Raw genomic sequence first — 21,165 nt, forward strand, 5'->3', positions numbered from 1 at the left:
AATCAGAGACCACCTTAGGGAGAAATGACGAATGAGGTCGCAAGACCACCTTATCCTTGTGAACCACCAAATAAGGAGAGCGGCTAGACAACACCACCAACTCTGACACCCTGCGAGCCAAAGTGATTGCCACTAGAAAGGCAACCTTTTTAGACAGCAGAGGCAACGATATCTCCCGGATGTTTTCAAAGGGAGAACGTTGCAATACGGACAGAACCAAGTTCAAGTCCCATGGAGGTAGCGGCTCCCTCCGGGGAGGAGCCAAATGTGGCACACCTTGAATAAAGGTGCGAATTAAGGAATGAGACGCCACAGGGCGTTGAAAAAGAACAGCCAGTGCAGAAACCTGGCCCTTGATCGTGGCCAGCACCAGTCCACACCAGTCTGAAGGAAAGCCAACACTCCCGTCACCGAGTATGAGCGAGGAGAAAACCCCCTGGACTCACACCAGGCAAAATAGCCAGGTGCGGTAATAAATTTTAACAGGCAAGGCTTTCCTAGCCTTGATCAAAGTAGGAATGAACTCTGGGGAGAGACCCCTGTCTCTCGGGACCTGGCTTTCAACAGCCAGGCCATTAAAGCCAGCGACTGTAAAGCAGGATGGAAGATCGGTCCCTGAGACAGTAGATCTTCCCACAGTGGCAGCCGCCAAGGAGGCTCGGCCGCCAGGTGAACAACGTCGGCGTACCAGGACCGGCGTGGCCAGTCCGGCGCCACCAGGATCACCAAGTGCGGTTCCAAGGCTAGCCTGCGAAGGACAACAACTGAATCAGAGTAAAGGCATACATCAGACTATACTGATGCCAAGGGGCCGCCAACGCATCCGAGGCGTCCGCCCGCGGATCGCGCCTTCTTGCCACGAACATTTCCACCTTGTGGTTTAGCCGAGACGCCAACAGATCCACGTCCGGGGATCCCCACTTCGCACACAGCATTTGGAAGACCTCCGGGTGTAGGGACCATTCCCCCTGGTCCAGGGTCAGGCGGCTCAGATAGTCGGCCTGCCAATTCTCCACACCCGGAATATGAACTGCTGATATTGCCGGGACATGAGTCTCGGCCCAAGACAGAATGTCGGACACCTCCCGGGCACTCCTGGTGCCCCCTTGGTGGTTGATGTAAGCCACCGCGGTAGCATTGTCCGTCTGTACCCGAACAGGACGGCCCCGAAGTTGATCCGACCACTGGAAGAGACAGAGCTTGATCGCTCTCAATTCCAATATGTTGATCGGAAGGGAGGATTCCTCCTCCGACCAAGTGCCCTGGGCAAACAGGTTGCCCAGGACTCCACCCAAGCCCGACAGGCTGGCATCCGTGGTAATCACCGTCCACAGCAATGGACGGAAGGATTTTCCTTCCGACACAGCCGGGGACTGAAGCCACCACAGAAGATCCATTCTGGTCTGGCAACTCAAATAAACCCTCAGATCCAAGGACTGAGGAGGCCTGTCCCACCTGGCCAAGATCTCGCTTTGGAGAGACCGAGTGTGAAACTGAGCAATGGTATCGCCTCGAAGGCCGATACCATCAACCCCAGGCACCGCATACAGGTCCTGAGCGATGAGGACTGGTTGTCCCTGAGGGACCTGACCTCGTTTTGAAGGGTCCGGAGCTTGTCCTCCGGCAAAAAAACCTTCGCTTGAGCAGAGTCCAGAACCATTCCCAGATAGGGAAGACGAACCGAAGGAGACAAAGTCGACATCTGAACGTTGATGGTCCAACCGAACTCGTGTAGCGTCTGTACCGTAGTCGACAGATCGCACGTCAGGCTCTGACTGGCACTCGATCTTAACAGAAGATCGTCTAGATATCCCAAGACCGCAATGCCCTGTGCCCTCAACAGGCCTAGAACAGGCGCCAGCACTTTGGTAAAGACCCTTGGAGCCGAAGGGAGACCGAAAGGTAACGCTACAAACTGATAATGGTCCTCCGCAATGGCGAACCGAAGGTACCTCCGATGACCCTCGAAAATGGGGATGTGCAGATACGCATCCTTCAGGTTGATAGAGGCCAGGAATTCCCCTGGACTCAGGGAGGCCACCACCGAGCGGAGGGATTCCATGCGGAACTTCCGAACGCGCACAAAGCGGTTCAGAGCTTTCAAGTCAAGGATAGGACGCACCTTGCCCTCCTTTCTGGGCACAGTGAACAGATTGGAGTAAAACCCCCCGAAACCTGTCCCGATGAGGCACCGGGACAATTACCCCCTGGACCAAGACGTCCTGCACCGCTTGATGCAGGTCCTGTAAACACCCTGGGGTCAAATGAAGATTTGAGGAAAAGAATCTGTCCGCCGGCCGTGAAAGGAATTCGATCTTGTATCCTGATCGAATGATCTCCTGAACCCACCTGTCCGGAATTCGGAGCAGCCAAGGTTGGAGGAAACCGTGCAAACGTCCCCCCACCCCTGAAACGGTGAGGGCGTCCCTTCAGGCAGAGGCGGGCTGAGCCGTCGTGCCGGCATGGCTGGACTTTTGCTTACCCGCCCAGGGCTTCTTCTGGCCACCTTGGCCCTTGAAATGGTTGCCCTTGAATTGTGACTTAAAGGCACGAAAGGACCCCTGAGTGGGTCTAAAGGCAGGACCCTGCTTGCCGCGAAAGAGCGTGTTCTTCGGATTCTGGGGCAGCAGAGTGCTCTTGCCCCCAGTGACTCCTTTCACCAAAGTATCCAAGGCCTCGCCAAAAAGGCGAGACCCAGCATAAGGAAAGTCAGCCACCGTCTTCCGTGACGTCTGGTCAGCCGACCAGCTCTTCAACCAGATCAGTCGACGGTTAAGCACCGCGACACTAGACAGGCGTGCAGCCAAAGGGGCCTCATTTAAGGCCGCATCGCACAAAAACATGACCCCTTGATGAATTTGGTCCCCCATTTCCAGCGTAGCAGGTGGGGCAGAATCAGACACTAGTGTGCGTCTAAGCACCTTAGTCCAGTCGGCCACCGCCTGAGCCACCATGACAGAAGCGAAAATAGGTTTGAGCATGGAACCCGCCACCGTATAGGCATGGCGGGCAAGAGACTCCAACCTCCTGTCCGTAGGATCCCGGAACACCGAGGTATCCTCAGTGGGAACCAGAGTAGCCTTGTTCAACACGGCCGCAGCGTGATCCACCTTGGGGGCCACGCACCAGCACGCATCCGTAGAAGGCGCAAAGGGGTACAGCAATTTAAACCGACTAGGCACCTTGAAGGGGCGTTTTAAACTGCGCCATTGTTAATTCACTGTGTGATGAAACTCAGCGGGGCAGGGAAAAAACCTGTGCCGACTTGTGGGCCCTATGTGTACCAAATGAGGACACAACGGCCGGAAGAGTGGGCTCATCCTCCAAATGTAGTGTTTCTTTCACAGAAGAAATCAAATCATCCATGTGTGCGCGTTCAGGCGACCCCGGGGAAGATTCATCAACCCCCTCCACCTCAGACCCCAGAGGGTCCAGGGACGAGCGAGACCCTGAAAAGGGCACGCCAGCCACATCACCATCTGAATCAGAGGAGAAAGATAATCTGGGCCTCTTCCTAGCAGCACGTTCAGCCATCAGCACCTCCATTTTTGACACCAAAGACGCCACCACAGCGGCCAAATTAACGGGGGGGGGGGGGGGGTTCAGCAGAACTTGGGTCCCCCACCAAGGCTGGGGGGAATTTGCTGTCCTGAGAATCCATTGCAAAAAATAAGTGAAAGTACTGGCCCTTTAAAAGCGCTGCGGATAGCGCAGCCCACCGCTATAAACACAGTGTACACAGACCCCCCAAAAGGGGCAAAACTGAGCCAGGAAACAGAACAGAGATATGGAAGAGAGTCTGCAGAGCCCCACAGAGTGTTACCACACCGATCGCTGCTCCAGAGGAAAAGGAAGTAAGGTCACCAGAAGCTGAACTATATGCTGCAAGGCCCAGGGAAAATGGCTGCCCATAGGAATGAATGGAAGGCTTGTGCTCATGTGCGACATGTGCTCGGAACATTCGTTCTGCCACACACAAGATGGCGCCAAAATCACTACATAGCGAGCTATAGCAAAAGCCCACAGTGAATCCAGACATGCTGCCCACATCCAAAATGGCGGACCGCACGGTTTTCAGCCGCAGCGGTCGCCATACAGTCTGCACCTCCCAAACACTAAAAGTGACACAGGAGAGGGGCCCCCACACCGCACAGTGCCAGCAGTGTATTAAAGACCCCCGCAGGGATCGCATCAGGGAGCCCCCACAAACGCACAGCCAAAAACACAGGACACTGCAGCACAGAACCGCAGATGCGTCCAGTGAGGTAGCCACCTCACAGGCTGCATCCCTGCTGCGAGCAGGGATGGGTCGTTCATAGCGCCAGGGCGAACCATAGCCGAACGCTCTATGGCGGGCTGGGGATCCATCTGACCCTCTGCCCTGGAGAGCCAGGGCGGCCAGTCCGATTCCCAGCTCCGCATGATCCATCTTCATCCGAAGATCCGACTAAACTAAAGCTGACAAAATAAACAGCTAGTAAAGCTAAAGCTGACAAAATAAACAGCTAGTAAAGCAAAGAAAAAAAACTGACATTTTGCAAATAAAAATCAAAGAAAAGATTAGAAAGGCTGAGACCGAAGCCCCAGCACAGGGAAGCCTGACTACTCCTGACACTAGGCAGAGACAAACTGAGTTGGGAGGGATTACTGCAGGGGGGTATTGACCAGTGGGACAGCCCCCATGGGTGTGTATGCTAAATGCTTTTGTTCTTTTGACTAAGTCTTATGCCTAGCTACTCCTGCGGAGCGGAAGTCAATACCCAATAGTGATGATTTATGAGGGGCGGTGACTGTCGGAGGACGTAAGAGAAATTTTATTAGTTTAAGCGCATATAACAAATAGTTAAGGATATGGAAGACATTTCCCAAATACATGAAAATTGCATGGCACAAGTCCAAACAGGAACAAAATATATCTATCAAGTTTAAAGTATAGAACTATATTGCAAAGGTGGAGTTTAACCGGAGTAAAAGGAAAGAAGGTGCAAGGTCATGATCTCCTCCAGGACACCCCAAAAGGGATCAAACTGTGGCCCGGAGGTAGACCATACAGTAAGAAAAAAATACAAATATAACGTGAGAATTATAGGGCATCAAGAAGAACTATGTTCCATTTGGAGCAATAGGATATTAAGAAAAACTGGAACCTTATTTTCAATACTGTTGGTTAAATCCTACGCTCAACTGATAGGTTCCTACTAACATTTGTGCTATGACCTTAAAAGAATACTTTACCTTAGTGTTTCAGAATATGCTGTGAGAACAGAATGTGCATAGAAAAAGGAATTTTGACTTGCCTGTATAAATACCTCATCTTGGGGTAAGGGACTTGAATTCACAGATCATGGGTTACATGCAAGTGACTGTACACTGGCAGGGAAACTCGCTAAAGTTGTCCCTAGAACACAACATAATCTCGCCCACTCAAGACGCCAGTTTTTTTTTTTTTAAACAAGCAATACTGAGTGACTAATGCGGAGGGGAGGGGCCTGTCCCCTGTATTGTACTCGAAGATAAGAAATTTATCAGCAACTCAAAATTCCTATTATCCCAATTATACAGTAGAGGACTTGTATTTATAGACCATGGGACGTACCCTAACAAAATGAGGGGTGGGCAATGACAGAACTGCCGACAGAACCACAAAAAAAATTAAAGTGATTTTTGACTTACAGTAAAATCCACTTCTCTGATGTTCATTGACGGACACAGCTTCTGGTATTCATAACCATTGGGTTATACTGCCCCCTACAGGAGCAGGACACTAGGCAGAAGATAATTCAGGCTACACACATGGGCAGTCACAGGGGGTGAGTGCTGTGTCCGTCAATAATATCAGAGAAATGTATTTTACGGTAAGACAAATACCCCTCTTTCGTTCATTGACGGACACAGCTCCTGGTATTCATAACCATTGGGAAGTCCCAAAGCAGTGGTAAACCTGAGGGTAAACACTAGCCAACCAGACAACAGGAGCTCAACCAAACTGGAGCCCACCTGACAAAAAACACTGAGGATCAGGTCCTCTTAAACCAGAGCCTGCAAAACCTTGCTGCCAAAGACAGCATCCGCAGATGCCAACACATCCACTTTATAGAACTTTGTAAAAGTGTGCACAGGCCGCCTTGCAAACCTGCGTCACTGATGCCTGATGACGGAATGAACCACCATCTGTCTGATCCATCTGGAAATGGTGGCAGAGGAAGTGGACAACTCTTTGGAAGAAAAGACCGCCAGGGACGAAGAACCACCTTATCCCTATGAATTGCCTGATAGGGTGGACAGGATAACACTGCCAGTTCCGACACCATGCGTGCAGAGGTGCTAGCCACCAAAAAGGCCACCTTCTGGGAAAGCGTAAGCAGGGGAATCTCCAGAATATTTTCAAAGGGAGGCTTCTGTAGAGCTAAAGCACCAAATTGAGATCCCAATGCGGCAACGGAACTGGCACTGGAGGGACCTAATGTTGGGACACCCTGAAAAGGACGTGTGTGGCCAAAGGTCGTTGGAAAAAGACCGCCAACACCTGGCCCTTGATGGTACTCAAGGCCAACTTCTGTTCAAGAGACTGCAGAGTCTTGTCCTATTTGGCCAGAATCTCCCTTTGCAGGGACCTCATATGGAACTGTGCAAACTAAAGGCTTCAAAGGTAGACACCATCAGGCCCAGCACCCGCATGCAAGTCTGGGGGGGGGGGGGATGACCATCTGTTGGACAGCAGAAAGCGAAATGTAGCCTGCAATTTCGCGGCACTCTGGCTAAGACTGACTCAGGCCCAGATAGCCCAGCTTCGTGGATGGAGTCAGAGCAGACTTCTGAAAATTCAGAATCCAGCACAACTCATGCAGAGTTCTTATTTTGAGCTCCAGGTTTTCCACCAGATCAGAGGGTGACTCCGCCCGCAGAAGGAGATCGTCCCAGTAGCCCAGAGCCATGATCCCCCATTGGCGTAGCAAAGCTAGCACTGACCAAGTGGCCTCCTTACAAACTTGCGCCACTGATGCCTGATGAGGGAAGGCACAAGAAGCACTAAGCACCCGAGTAAAATGAGCCTTGACAGGGAAAGGAGGAACCTGACCCTTGATCGAATAGACCCGAGTCACCATCTGTCTGATCCATCATCTTGCAACGGTCGAAGAAGCGGACAGCACTTTTCTTGGCCCATCTGTGAACACAGAGAGTCTGACCTCCGAAAACACTCCGTAGCTGCCAGATACACCTGAATCGCCCAAACCACATCCAGGGCATGCAATTCAGCTTCCTTAGGGTGTTTGGGCCTGGGACATAGGAAGGCAACACAATGTCTTCATTCAAATGGGAATACAAGACTACTTTAGGAAGGAATTACTGACATGGGCGAAGAACCACCTTATCTTTGTGGATCACCAAGAAAGGAGGACAAGAGAACGCTGCCAGTTCAGACACCCTGCGATAAGGTGATAGCCACCAAAAAGGCCACTTTCTGGGACAGTATAAGCAGAAGAATCTTCCGAATATTTCCAAAGGGAGGCCTCTGTAGAACTGAAAGCGCCAAGTTCAGATCCCAGGCAGTAGAGGAGACCACATCAGTGGAGATGTCGAACCCTTTGAATTAAAAAAAAAAAAAAAAAAAAAAAAAAAAAAAAGGTAAGCACCAGGGAGTGCGTGGCAGGAGAGGTTGAAAGAAGACGGCCAAGGCTGACACCTGGCCCTTGATGGTACTCCGGGCCAATTTCTGCTCAACCCCCGGTTGAAGAATGGTCAAGACCCAAACCACCGAAAAAGAGCGTGGGTGAACACCATTCGACAACACGAAATGCACGCTTTTTGCGTACAATGGTAAATCTTCCTAGCTTTTAGCAGTGTCACCGACCCAGGCAAACCTCTATCCTTCAGCACCTGGCTTTCAACAGCCACGCCGTCAAAACCAGTGACTATAAAGCAGGATGGAAGATCGGCCCTTGGGAAAAAAAGATTCTCCCTGAGAGGCAGTCTCCAAGGGACAATGGCGACCATCCGCACCAGATCGGCATACCAAGACCAGTTCGGGGTCACTAGAATGACCGGAATCCCTTCGGCCTCAAATCTGTGCAAGAGCCTCGGCAGAAGCTTGAGGGGAAAAAAAGCATAGATTAGAGGATACTGACTCCACGGGGCCAGCAGAGGATCCCGTGACGGTCACAAACCTCTGAACTTTTCTGTTGAGCCGGGACGCCAAACAGATCCACCTTGGGGATGCCCCACCGGAGAAATACCTCCTGAAATATGTCAGGGTGAAGGAACCACTCTCCTTGATCCAACACCTGCCGATTGAGATAGTCCGCCTGCCAGTTTTCCACTCCTGGAATGTGTACAGCGTAGAGGGCAGAAACAAAGCGTTCTGCCCACAGGATGAACGCCGGCTACTTCCAGAGCTGCCAACACACTTTTCATTCCACCCTGGTGATTGACATAAGTCACTGCCGTGGCATTGTCCTACAATGCACACTGGAAGCCCCCCGGAATGAATCCGCCCAGTGATCCAGAAAAAGCCTAATCACCCGGAGTTCCAAGACACCAGTAGTCTGGACTCTTCCATTGTCCAAACATTTTGAGCTGAGCTCCGACCGAAGACACCTCCCCACCCGGACAGACTGGCATCTGTGGTGACCACTGCACAATACAGGGGGGAGAAAGAAATTTGTCCTGTTGAAGAGCCGGAGAGCTAAGCCACCAGACCAGAGACCCTTTAGTTACCCAGCTCAGCCAGATCGGATTGTCCAGAGACTTCGGACACTTGTCCCATTTGACCAAGATCTTTCTTTGCATGGAACTGTGCAAAACGGAACTGCCTCGAAGGTAGACACCATCAGGCCCAGCACCCACATGCAATTCCAGAGTGATGACCATCTGCTGGACAGCAGTAGATGAATCACAACATGCAACTTCTGGAGTTTTACCAGAAAAAGGAAAACTCTGGCTAGAGCCGAGTCCAGAGTCAGACCGCGATAATCACATTTTCTGGATGGAATCAGAGCATACTTCTGGTAATTCAGAAGCCAAACTCCCCCAGGGACTGTATAGTGACCTCCACGTCGTCCAGAGTAACAAAGGACTTCACTTGAAAGAGGAAGTCATCTAGGTTGCCCAGTACTGCATTCCCACGCTGATGTAGCAACACCAGAACCGGGGCCAACACTGTCGTGAAGACTCGAGGAGCCGAGGAGACCAAAAGGTTAACGCCACAAACTGATACTGCGCCTCCTACAGCAAAGCGGAGGAAGCGCTGGTGCCGGTACATATTGGAATGTGCAAGTAAGCATCCTTTAGGTCGATAAAGGCAAGAAAATTCCCCTGATGTAAGGATGCCACCACCGTGGGGATGGACTCCATTTTAAACTTCTGTGCCTGCACAAAAGTTTTCAGGGCCAGAATCAGATGCACCGTGCCCTCTTTGAGACTGAACAGGTTGGAATAAAAACCCTGAAACCGTTCCAAGGACAGAACTGGGACAATCACACCCTGAAGTAGCAGGTCTTGTACCGCCCCCAAAGAGAGCTAGCAATTCATCCGGGGACAGACGCACATTGGAAAGAAAGAACCTTTCCGGAGGGCAAGAACGAAATTCGAACTTGTAGCTGGACCGCATCACTTCGTTGACCCGTTTGTCATACCAAGGAGGTCCATGGGCCCGAAAACCAACAAAAACGCCCCCCACCCCGGACAAGAGTGAGGGCGCACCTTCATCCTGAAGGAGCCCTGTCCGTGGGTCTATAGAATCCCATTCTCGGCTTGCCAGACCAAGGCTGCTTGGAACTTCCTGAGGAGAACTTGAAAGGGTTTGAACTCTTGTCCGTGGACCCCAAGGGACAAAAAAAAAAAAAAAAAAAAAAACTGAGCCGAGAAGGATGGGCTAAGTCTGCGATGAGGTTCTTTATCCTTACCAGCCTGCGGAAGAAAAGTTGTCTTCCCCCCTGTGCGACTTAATAATGGTGTCATCCAGGGTAGCCCCAAAAACAGGCGATTGCCCTGAATAGGTGAATCAGTCAAAGTTTTTTTTTTTTTTTTTTAAAAAAAGGTCTGGTCCGCAGACCACCACTTAAGCCACAATACGCACCCAAGTACCACTGCCGAAACAGACCGCTTAGAAATCAGGGAAGCAGCATCCAAAGAGGCATCAGAGAAACCGCAGCCCTTGGACCAACTGGTCTACCAGTTGAGCAAAGGTAGGGAGAAGCTGCTCACCCTCCAGGTCGCTGGGCAAAAGTTTAGACGTGAAGCTCCAAAACTAAGCGCCGAACCAGCAAAAGTTAACATATTGCGGGCCGCAGCCTCTGCTTTTCTGTCAATCGTATCTTTAAAGGTCGGCGATTTCTCAACCGGAATCTAGGTCGCCTTATTCAACCTTCAAACCGGGGGGGGGGGGGAGAACCACAATGTCAGGGTTCTAGTCATACCCGCCAGACGGCTAGGCGTGGCCACCCCACTGGTGCTTTTCAGAGGTATTGAACCTGTGTCCTTCTGGCTTCCCAGTCTGCAAACTAGCCTCTGAGCCACTTCAGGACTTGAGAACTCCTGTTTATTCCTGTATTGCCTGCAGCACTAGGGGGCTGGATTTCACCAGAGGCTCAGACCTGTCAGTAACTCTCCAGCTGTATTTGATACCTAATTAACAAGGTATAAGACACTGCCCCTCCCTAAGGGCAGTGTCAGTTCATTGATTCTGGTTTCCTGGTTTGGTTCCTGTTGTTTGAGTTCCTGCATTCCTGTTTGTTTCCGGCATCTGACCCCTGGCTTCACCTGACGGTTCTCCTGCTCTTGTCCTTGCCTGTATTTGGACCTGGTTATCCTGCACAGCCCCCGTGCACAAACTCACAGGCCAGGTGGCTTCTTACCTGGTCACCCTGGTCTGTGTTTGTTTGCAAGGGTGAGCATAAATCTCTGCCTGAATGACTCCCAACAAAGGTAAGCCCTGACACACAAAGGGGACGTTTAGGACGCTCCCACTCTTTTGCAACAGATCTGTCAAAATAGGAGGAATAAGGAAATACCTTTGCCACTCGACACGGCTTGTGAGTGCCAAAGGGGACAGCCACCTCAGCCGCAGCTTCATCCTCTTTTTTTAAAGTTTCACAGACACATCCAGTGCATCCACCAGTGCCTTTTCGTGTCCAACTAAAGGTGTTGAAGAATCAGCCTCACAATCAGACAAGGATGCGTGGGCCGCAGACCCCGCAGGGTGGGCCACATCAGCTGTGGCTGAATCAGATTTAGGCTCCGAGGAGACAAATGAGGCAGGAGAAGCCGGGGCGGGGGGGGGGGGGGGGGTGACCTCCACCTGGGACACAAAGGACTCCAGGACAGCCATCAGTCCATTTATGGATGGCTGTATTCTTCTACCTTCACTGTGAGTCCCCAATATTGCATGATCCGGCGATGTGACTATCGCCCACGCTGCACTATATTCCATGTTGCATCGAATATCGTTCAGCCCTATGGGGTACTCTAGATCCGGCGATGTGACCATCGCCCACGCTGCACTATATTCGATGTTGCATCGAATATCGTTCAGCCCTATGGGGTACTCTAGAAAGTTTATTTTCAGGCGTTCAATCGCCTGAAGGTAGCCAGCATATAACCATTGACCTATGAATACAAGTCGTGCATCCTGGTTAACCTGGAAAATCCTTTTCTTGAAGCACATCAGAGGATGCCGGTTTTTTTTTTGTTTTTATTCATGACTATTTGCTACCACCTACAGGTGAAGGGCCACTGGCAAACAAAAGGCAGGTTTTGCCACCTAGATATAACCCCTCTCAGCACAGCCCCAGTTTATAGCAAGCAATGAGGAACCATACAAGAGATTAAAATATTACTGCATTCTGCGATGTATGTAGAAAATGATTTTACAGGTAAACCAACAGTCCTAAATTTATCATACATCACAAGAGACAGGGGTTCCTATTCATGACTACTTAGAATGTTACAAAAGCACTGAACAAGTGCAGTGGACAACATAACAAGGAAAACCCCCACTACAGAGGCTGCAAGCAGCATCGGAGCTGATTTTTTTCCACTCCTGGATTTGGAGCTGAACCCTGGTTTTCACAGAGCAGACCGCTGCTAACACTAGTGTGGGATTGCAGGAGCCAGAGTCCGAACGGGTTTTTAAAATGGCGCTGCAATACCAGCAGTCCTGCACCATTTAAAGAGTGCTTCGGACTCAAGTGGTTAACACTCAAAAGGGACTTTTGTAAAACCCTATAATTTGCGGGACATTTACCTGAAAGTTAACTTATTCTTCTCAAAGTCTATTTTTACTTCTTTGCTGTCCTCAACACAGAACTCCACAAAAACATAATCCCTCCTATCGTACCACTTCGTGGATGCTGGTTGCCTGTGGTAAGAAAAAGAAAAAAACCTATATAAAGTAAAACAAATTGACAATACAGCTACATTACATATTACGAATACAAGCACTCTTCATTCACATTTTTCAAATACAGAGAACACACATATTCTAGTTTAGTACATTTGGGGAAAAAACACTGTTGACAATTATTTTACTCAGATGTCAGTGCTGTTAGTAAAACTATGTGACTCCTAGGTCCCTGAAAAAGCTCTGTAGTGATCATCCCTTTTCTACATATGCAACATGATCTTTCCCAGATTGTGTTAATAGTACACGGTTGTCTGAAGGACCTCAGTTTAAAACCAAGTTATTAGAAAATCACCTTGCGTGCTTAATGCGACCGTTACTACAAATTTTAAAAATTAGGCCATACCTGTAAAAAAGACAACTCTAAAGCTGGGAGAGCAGGAACCGGCTGAGATTCGAACCACGTTTGAGAAGCCTCAACTTGGGCACAAGTATGTCGGATTCTATAAGCGATTATTGCTAGTGGCTATTACAGCCTTTCCCACTTCAGAACGCTGACTGCCACGGAATGGGGAGGGGATGAAGGCTGACCGCCATGGAAGAGGGGGGGGGGGGGGGGAAGAGCCATTTTCTTACCTGCAACCCATGTTTCCAAGAGAAATAAAAAGAAAAACATAAAAATTGCTCTGACTATGGCCATCCTAAGCCCTAGTTCAAACCGTGTTCAGAGACGTGAGTTTTTCCACAAAGGTACAAAGAAAACAGTTGTTCTCTATGTGCCCTGTTCACACCACAGCATTGGTATGTGCAGATTTTTTTCTGCGCAGAAATGTGTAATGTGTATGCAGTTTTCTGCACGCAAAAACAGAAATTACATCAACATTGTGGTGTGAATGGGGCACAGAAAGAGCAATGTGCTTTCTTTATGTCCTTGCAGAGAACTACATAATAAATATGCACGTCTCTGCACATGGTGTGCATAAGTCTATGCAAGTCAAATCTGCATTTTACCTATCAGTTTTAATGCGCGTATGGTGCAAACAAGGCAGAGGGAAGATAGTTTGGGAGCATCTGATTGACTTCGTCTCCACTCCTACTGACGAAGTCAGATGACGAAACGCGTATAGGGGCAGAGCCCGTTATCGGGTGTCTCCTTGCTGAGTGATCCATTGAGAGGATTGCGATATAGAGCCTACACAGCTTATTGTGCCGGTCTATGTGAGCTGTATACCTTTTTTACTCTCAACTGCTATTTTCAGGTGTGCAGTGGAAGCATATACAGGGAGTGCAGAATTATTAGGCAAATGAGTATTTTGACCACATCATCCTCTTTATGCATGTTGTCTTACTCCAAGCTGTATAGGCTCGAAAGCCTACTACCAATTAAGCATATTAGGTGATGTGCATCTCTAATGAGAAGGGGTGTGGTCTAATGACATCAACACCCTATATCAGGTGTGCATAATTATTTGGCAACTTCCTTTCCTTGGGCAAAATGGGTCAAAAGAAGGACTTGACAGGCTCAGAAAAGTCAAAAATAGTGAGATATCTTGCAGAGGGATGCAGCACTCTTAAAATTGCAAAGCTTCTGAAGCGTGATCATCGAACAATCAAGCATTTCATTCAAAATAGTCAACAGGGTCGCAAGAAGCGTGTGGAAAAACCAAGGCGCAAAATAACAGCCCATGAACTGAGAAAAGGCAAGCGTGCAGCTGCCAAGATGCCACTTGCCACCAGTTTGACCATATTTCAGAGCTGCAACATCACTGGAGTGCCCAAAAGAACAAGGTGTGCAATACTCAGAGACATGGCCATGGTAAGAAAGGCTGAAAGACGACCACCACTGAACAAGACACACAAGCTGAAACGTCAAGACTGGGCCAAGAAATATCTCAAGACTGATTTTTCAAAGGTTTTATGGACTGATGAAATGAGAGTGAGTCTTGATGGGCCAGATGGATGGGCCCGTGGCTGGATTGGTAAAGGGCAGAGAGCTCCAGTCCGACTCAGACGCCAGCAAGGTGGAGGTGGAGTACTGGTTTGGGCTGGTATCAAAGATGAGCTTGTGGGGCCTTTTTCGGGTTGAGGATGGAGTCAAGCTCAACTCCCAGTTTCTGGAAGACACCTTCAAGCAGTGGTACAGGAAGAAGTCTGCATCCTTCAAGAAAAACATGATTTTCATGCAGGACAATGCTCCATCACACGCGTCCAAGTACTCCACAGCGTGGCTGGCAAGAAAGGGTATAAAAGAAGAAAAGCTAATGACATGGCCTCCTTGTTCACCTGATCTGAACCCCATTGAGAACCTGTGGTCCATCATCAAATGTGAGATTTACAAGGAGGGAAAACAGTACACCACTCTGAAAAGTGTCTGGGAGGCTGTGGTTGCTGCTGCACGCAATGTTGATGGTGAACAGATCAAAACACTGACAGAATCCATGGATGGCAGGCTTTGAGTGTCCTTGCAAAGAAAGGTGGCTATATTGGTCACTGATTTGTTTTTGAATGTCAGAAATGTATATTTGTGAATGTTGAGATGTTATATTGGTTTCACTGGTAAAAAAAAATAATTGAAATGGGTATACTGTATATTTGATTTTTGTTAAGTTGCCTAATAATTATGCACAGTAATAGTCACCTGCACACACAGATATCCCCCTAAAATAGCTAAAACTAAAAACAAACTAAAAACTACTTCCAAAAATAGTCAGCTTTGATATTAATGAGTTTTTTGGGTTCATTGAGAACATGGTTGTTCAATAATAAAATTAAATCCTCAAAAATACTCATTTGCCTAATAATTCTGCACTCCCTGTATAGTGTCAGCAGCCGCTTGTTTGCACTTATTATATTTCTACACTTTTATTAGCATTAGTATAATTCATGTATACTCATTCAATATATATCATTAGTTTTGTTTTCACGGCTCACTATTTACTTTCAGTTGTTACCATCTATTGGGTTGCGCGGATTTTCCTTATATTTAGTACAATAAAATGGTGGCTTCACAAGGCCTACGGAAACGCAGAAATTGAGAGACCAGGGCTCAGGACAGATCCAGGCAGGACAGGGGGGAGCCCCCACCAAGTACAACTTACAATTTCCAAGGGGGAGTGTACACCCCCCCCCCCCCCCAGGTCTGCCCCATAAGGGTACTCAAGCTTTTCTCTGCCTAGTGCCCTACTCCTATAGGGGGCAGCATAACTCTACCATCATGAAGCTAAAGAGCTGTGTGTCAATGAATGAAAGAAAAATTCCCAGGATGGAAAAATTAAAGTTTTTTTTTTTTTTTTTTTAATATTAGGCAGAGGTGCTTTTAAGAATGTCCAGGGCTTTTTAAAAACCGAAGAGCTATATGGCGACTTAAAGATTTGTTTTCTTTAAAAGCAGAGGCCCTAGAGAATTGGTGGGTGTTTCAAGTTTTTGGCACAGTATTTTTCACAGCAATTTTTCAAATGCAATCTTTTTGAAAAAATGTTTTTTCATTTTAATGCAAAAAAGACCAACACATAATTTTTGCTATAATCTAAAAGATGATGTTACGCCGATAAACAGGTCATGATTTAAAATTGGAACACCCACGCAACAGCAAAAAATGTCGGAATTGTTACTATCCATAGGCCACACTTTAAAAGCCTTTACACGTTACCACTTTAGATGTACACAGGAGTTTTGGTGAATTACTGTCGATCTGACGTTCGCGGTAATACCTTATGTATGGGACGATCACTGTTTGCGAACATGCGGGACCGATTGGGTGTCCTGGGGGTTTATGTCCCCTCCCGGTACTTGTGAGAGGGATCCAGCGGCTAGTTAGCTGCTCAGATTGCTTTTATAAGACAGTTGACCGTCGGCTCCAAACCAAAATGCTTGCTCGGAGCAGGGCTAAGGGCTAATTTACATTCGCATCTACTTCAACAAGCTTTTTTCATGTGTTTTTGATGCTTCTGTGATGCTTCGGAGTGCTTCAATTACTTCAAAGGTGCTTTTTTTTACCCCCTTAATGACCAGGCCATTTTTTTTGCGATACAGCACTGCGTTACTTTAAGTGTGATTGACATAAGAGGACGTGTATAGTGGGGTTTTCGTGTCTATAAAGGGATAGACCTCCTTGAGGTAATGCATTTTTCCTCCCTGTGTATTTGATAGATACAGTATATAATAAACAGTACCCCTTTAATATCCAATATATAATCTAACCTTCCAGGGAGCCCTCCTCTCTGTGTACCGATATCCTCTCACACATGGCTTGCTATATGTCTATTGGGACACACATAGTAGAACACAAAGTGATATCAGTAAGTCTATATTTGATAGGGCCCTATAAAATCACTGGGCATTTTGATTAGTATGCTAATCATGTTTATTAACTTTTATAGGATGGTTGTCCTATAATATGGTCCTGGCGCCACCACCCAGGGAGCATTCCTTGTATGTGTACCAACAGAGGTTTGTTTTGTTTGTATTTCAGCAACGCTATATAATATCTGAACTTGTAATATGTGTATTAAGATTTGTTTGTAAATTATGTCTTCATTTATAGATGAGTACTATAGGGTCTTTGTAGCCCTGAGGAAGCGACTGGTGAAACGCGTTGGCGCTTAAGACCCCTACCATATAGTGCTCATCAAACTAGCTACCATATACTTCTCTCCCTTTGAGGGATCGTTTTTATACAATCATTATTTTATATTGTTTTATTTATTTTTTGATATAAATAAAATATGGTATTGTATTGAACTGTGAATATCCATGTTTGGCCTGCACTGTCCGACTTTTTCTGTTTTTTTACATATATACTTTAAGGGCTCGTTCACACTTGCTAAAAATACTGACACTTATCAATTGCTCCTATAAAGTAATGCATGTTAATAGGTGCAGGTGGTAAGCTTTTAGTGAGCATTAAATATGCTGTCCCCAAGCGCCCTATGTACGTTTGCGGCATGGTTGACAAGCGCTTTTTGCTTGTAAAACTAAACCACAAACACCTACAATAGCTGGTTGCTAAGAAGCGGGCCAGGAAGCCAGCCACCACGTCCTTAACCGATGAGTCATCAGCTGTCAGCAGGTTCTCCCCTCACGAAAAAAAAAAAAAAAAAAACAGTATGGGGTCCCCCTAAAATCTATACCAGACCCTTAGCCGAGAATGCAGGCAAGTCAGGAAAGGGGGGAGCGTGCCTCTCAGACCATACCAGGTGCACCTCAGATATCTATGGAGCCCCGGGAGGTGATGTCACAAAGGGGGGGGTCTCCGGGTGGTCACACCCATAGTTATACAAGAGTTGGCAGCCGGCTTAGCTGGCATAAAAGTGGGAGTGATCGTTTGAACAGGACGGGATTTTTTTCTATTTATATTTTGAGCAGGTTGGTGGAGGCGGCAGAAGAGGACTTAAAATCGATGGAGGGAGAGAAGACTCAGAGCTACAATAGGGGACATTCTTCAATTAATAAAAGGACTTATCCACAGACCCCCACAACCACCGGCCAAGGATGTCAGGAAGAGGCCCTTATCTCCATCAACATAGGGACAAAGTGCTTTGGGATAAGAGTCTCTGGTATGGATTTTGGGGGAAACTGGTGTGGTCCCCCTTTTTTTTACCAGACCCCTATCGAAGCATGCATCCAGGGTCTGGTATTGTCTTGGAAAGGGGGGGGGGGGTGGAAGGGCACGTTTTGTTTGGCATGGGGTTTCTACCCCTAGTCCATACTAGACCCATAGAGCCTGGTATGGCCTGGGGGGGAGGGGGCACGCTGTTTCCTTTAGGTTTTTAGAATGTGAACAGCACTATGTGCCTTCTATTGTATCTTGTGCATAGGGGTTTGAGGGAAGTTTTTAACGCAAAAGTTAGTGTCTACAAACTGGGATAGATTTTATTTTTACTAGTAACGGTGGCGATTAGCAGTGGACAAATCTGACAATAAGTGACACTTTTTGGGGACCAGTGACAATAATACAGTGTCGTGATCAGTGCTAAAAAAACATGAAGTCACTGTATAAATGACACTTGCAGGGAAGGGATTAACATCAGGGGACTCAAAGGGTTAAGTGTGCTCCTAGGGAGTGCTTTCTAACACTGCGTGTTTGTGGTGGGGGGGGCGAGGTCTAACTGGAGGAAGACAAAAGATCGGTGGTCTGCCTTGTTTACCATTCTGCCTCTCCCCTGAATGATCGGCGGGTCCCGGAGGACATAGTGTCCATGGACCTACTGATTGGCTTCCGCTGTGTCCAATCAGGTACGTCAGTTCGCGCAAGAGGGCCGCCCTGCCGCAGTATATCTGCGTGAGGCGGTCAAGTGGTTAAAGCGAAAGTAAAGCTTTTTTTATATTATATAATATATATATATATATATATATATATATATATATATATATATATATATATATATATATATATATATATATATATATATATATATATATATATATATAAAAAAACAAAAACAACAAACATATTATTCTTACCTCCTCTGTGCATTGGTTTTGCACAGAGCAACCCAGATCCTCCTCTTCTCGGGTCCCTGGCTACTTCTTCCTGCCAGCTGCCCCCACAGCAAGCAGCTTGCTGTGAGGGCACCCAAGCAGGTGCACTGCCAAGTCGTGGCTCTGTGTGTTCATTCACAGTCGTGGCTCAACCCCTTCCAATTGGCTCACTGGCTGCGATTGACAGCAGCCGGAGCCAATGGCCCTCATTGCTGCCAAAAGCCAATCAGGAGTAAGAGTCTCCGGAGAGGCAAGGCTCTCGTGGATATCAAAGGATCGAGGGGGGGGGCTCAGGTAAGTGTTAGGGGGGAGGGGCTACTGCACACAAAATGTATGAAGGTAAAAAACATTGTGCCTTTACAACCACTTTGTCATAGGCTTCCATGGAGGCTTTGAAGCGCCACTTAAGCAACACTGGGTATCATTTTTTAACCAAACGCAGGGTGTGAACAGGACTGTAAGCTTACCATTTTATTTAGTCATGGGCTTTGACTGGCATTCAAAGAGCTTTAAAAATTGCGTGTCTTAAGTCACATTTTGAAGGTAGTGTAAACGAGTCCTAAATGTAAAAAAAACACCACACTTCTCACCCAGTGCCTGGAACTGCATGTCCTGGGCATTAGGAATAGAATATCCCTGGCTTTGTTGTCCTTCTCTGGACTCTGCAGTTCCAGCACATCCTTTTTTTAGGACTAGTGTCTAGAACTGGATGGCATACTCAAGACGTGGTTCGGGGGCACTCCCATCCCTTGGAAATGTGAATGGAGCAGATGCTCAGTTCGCAATACCTTGATGCGATTTTTATACGATTTGTAGTGCGATTACATAGTGCGCTTAGGATGTGGTTTGCATACTCTATGGGACCAAAGCAGCACAGCACTCTTTCCCAATTTTGCATCACAGTTGCATTGCATTAATTTGTACAGGCACCGTTGCAAGCCAGGTTATTTTCATTGTCACGCAAATCAGGGCAACTCAAGTTGCATCTGAAATCGCATCAGTGTGAACCAGGCCTAAAGTCCAGCATCGGAATAGTAGGTCTGATTCGGCTGGATTTTAACCCTACATTTACATAAAGCCTTCAGAGTAGGGCTGAACGATAGTCGATATGATATCGACTATCGTTCTGTGGCCGTAGGCGATATTCATATCGCCGAGGTCACGATATTTGCATAGGCAGGGGGAGGGACTTGGAGGAGGACAGGAGGACTCGCAGACTTCCGTGTTAGGCGTGTTAGGTCGGAGGAGAACTCGCACATCCAATCCACTGCAGGCTGTAGCCCGCCCCACACGTTCAGTGAGTCTCACTCTCCGCCCTAGTTTTTTCAATGGCACATTCAGGCAACCAATCACGCCGTGAACAGCTGCACAGCTAACCAATCACGCGTGCCTGCACACCTGATTGGTTCGCTGTGCCGCTACTCACAGCGTGATTGGCTCCCTGAATGTGCCATTGAGAAAACTAGGGCGGAGAGTGAGACTCACTGAACGTGTGGGGCGGGCTGCAGCCTGCACGAGACGAGTGAGTAATGTAATGTATGGCATGCTCCTTTCTAATCCACCGCTCCAGCCTCCTACCACCACTGCCAGTAGCAGTATATATGTGAAATACAATAATCTATATTGACATGGTGTGTATACAAAAAAGGGAAAAGTAGATGTATGTATGTATGCATGTATTTATTTATGTATATGTAAAGGGAAATTAATTATTAATAATTCAGAGGTGATTTATATATTAATTTATTTTCCTCTACATATACATACATACATCTACTTTTCCCTTTTTGTATACACACCATGTCAATATAGATTATTTATTGTATTTCACATATATACTGGCAGCACCAATCACTTCCTCTTCCTTTTTATAATCTATTATATAACCCTTCCAGGGTTATATTCTGAAGTGGGCTGCAGCCAACCTCCTTTATATTTCTCCATATAAAAGGACGGGTCCCACAATATTGCAATATATTTTTTTTCCAATATCGTGCAGGCCTACTTCAGAGTTCTATTCGCTCCCCGCCATGTGCTGGACTTTAATCGTTTCAACTCCGGAAGGTTTTACCCCCTTTCTGACGATGCCATTTTTTGAGATCTGACACTGCATTGCTTTACCTGCGTGGTCCTGCAACACTGAACCCAAAAAAAACGTAGGTCTTTTTTTCCCCACAAATAGAGCTTATTTTTGGTGGTATTTCATCACCTCTGCGATTATTTTTGCGCTATAAACAAAAAAAACGTCAATCTAAAAAAAAAAAAAAAAAAAAACGGAATTTTTGTAAAATCTTACCTGTAAAATTCCTTTCTCTGAGTCCTCCGACAGTCGCCGCCTCTTCATATTC

General features: G+C 47.3%; 1 protein-coding gene across 1 annotated transcript in view; it reads right to left on the reverse strand.

Moving 5' to 3' along the window:
* The window catches only part of PTGES3 (prostaglandin E synthase 3), a 76,008-nt gene that overhangs the window by 33,226 nt on the left and 21,617 nt on the right, over positions 1-21,165 (reverse strand). Inside the window, exon 2 of the mRNA XM_082247303.1 lies at positions 12,242-12,355. Within this exon, the coding sequence (XP_082103429.1) occupies positions 12,242-12,355 (114 nt within the window). The remainder of the gene's footprint in view (positions 1-12,241; positions 12,356-21,165) is intronic.

This window comes from Pelophylax lessonae, assembly GCF_965119305.1.
Source record: "Pelophylax lessonae genome assembly, chromosome: 2".
Taxonomy (NCBI): Eukaryota; Metazoa; Chordata; class Amphibia; order Anura; family Ranidae; genus Pelophylax; species Pelophylax lessonae.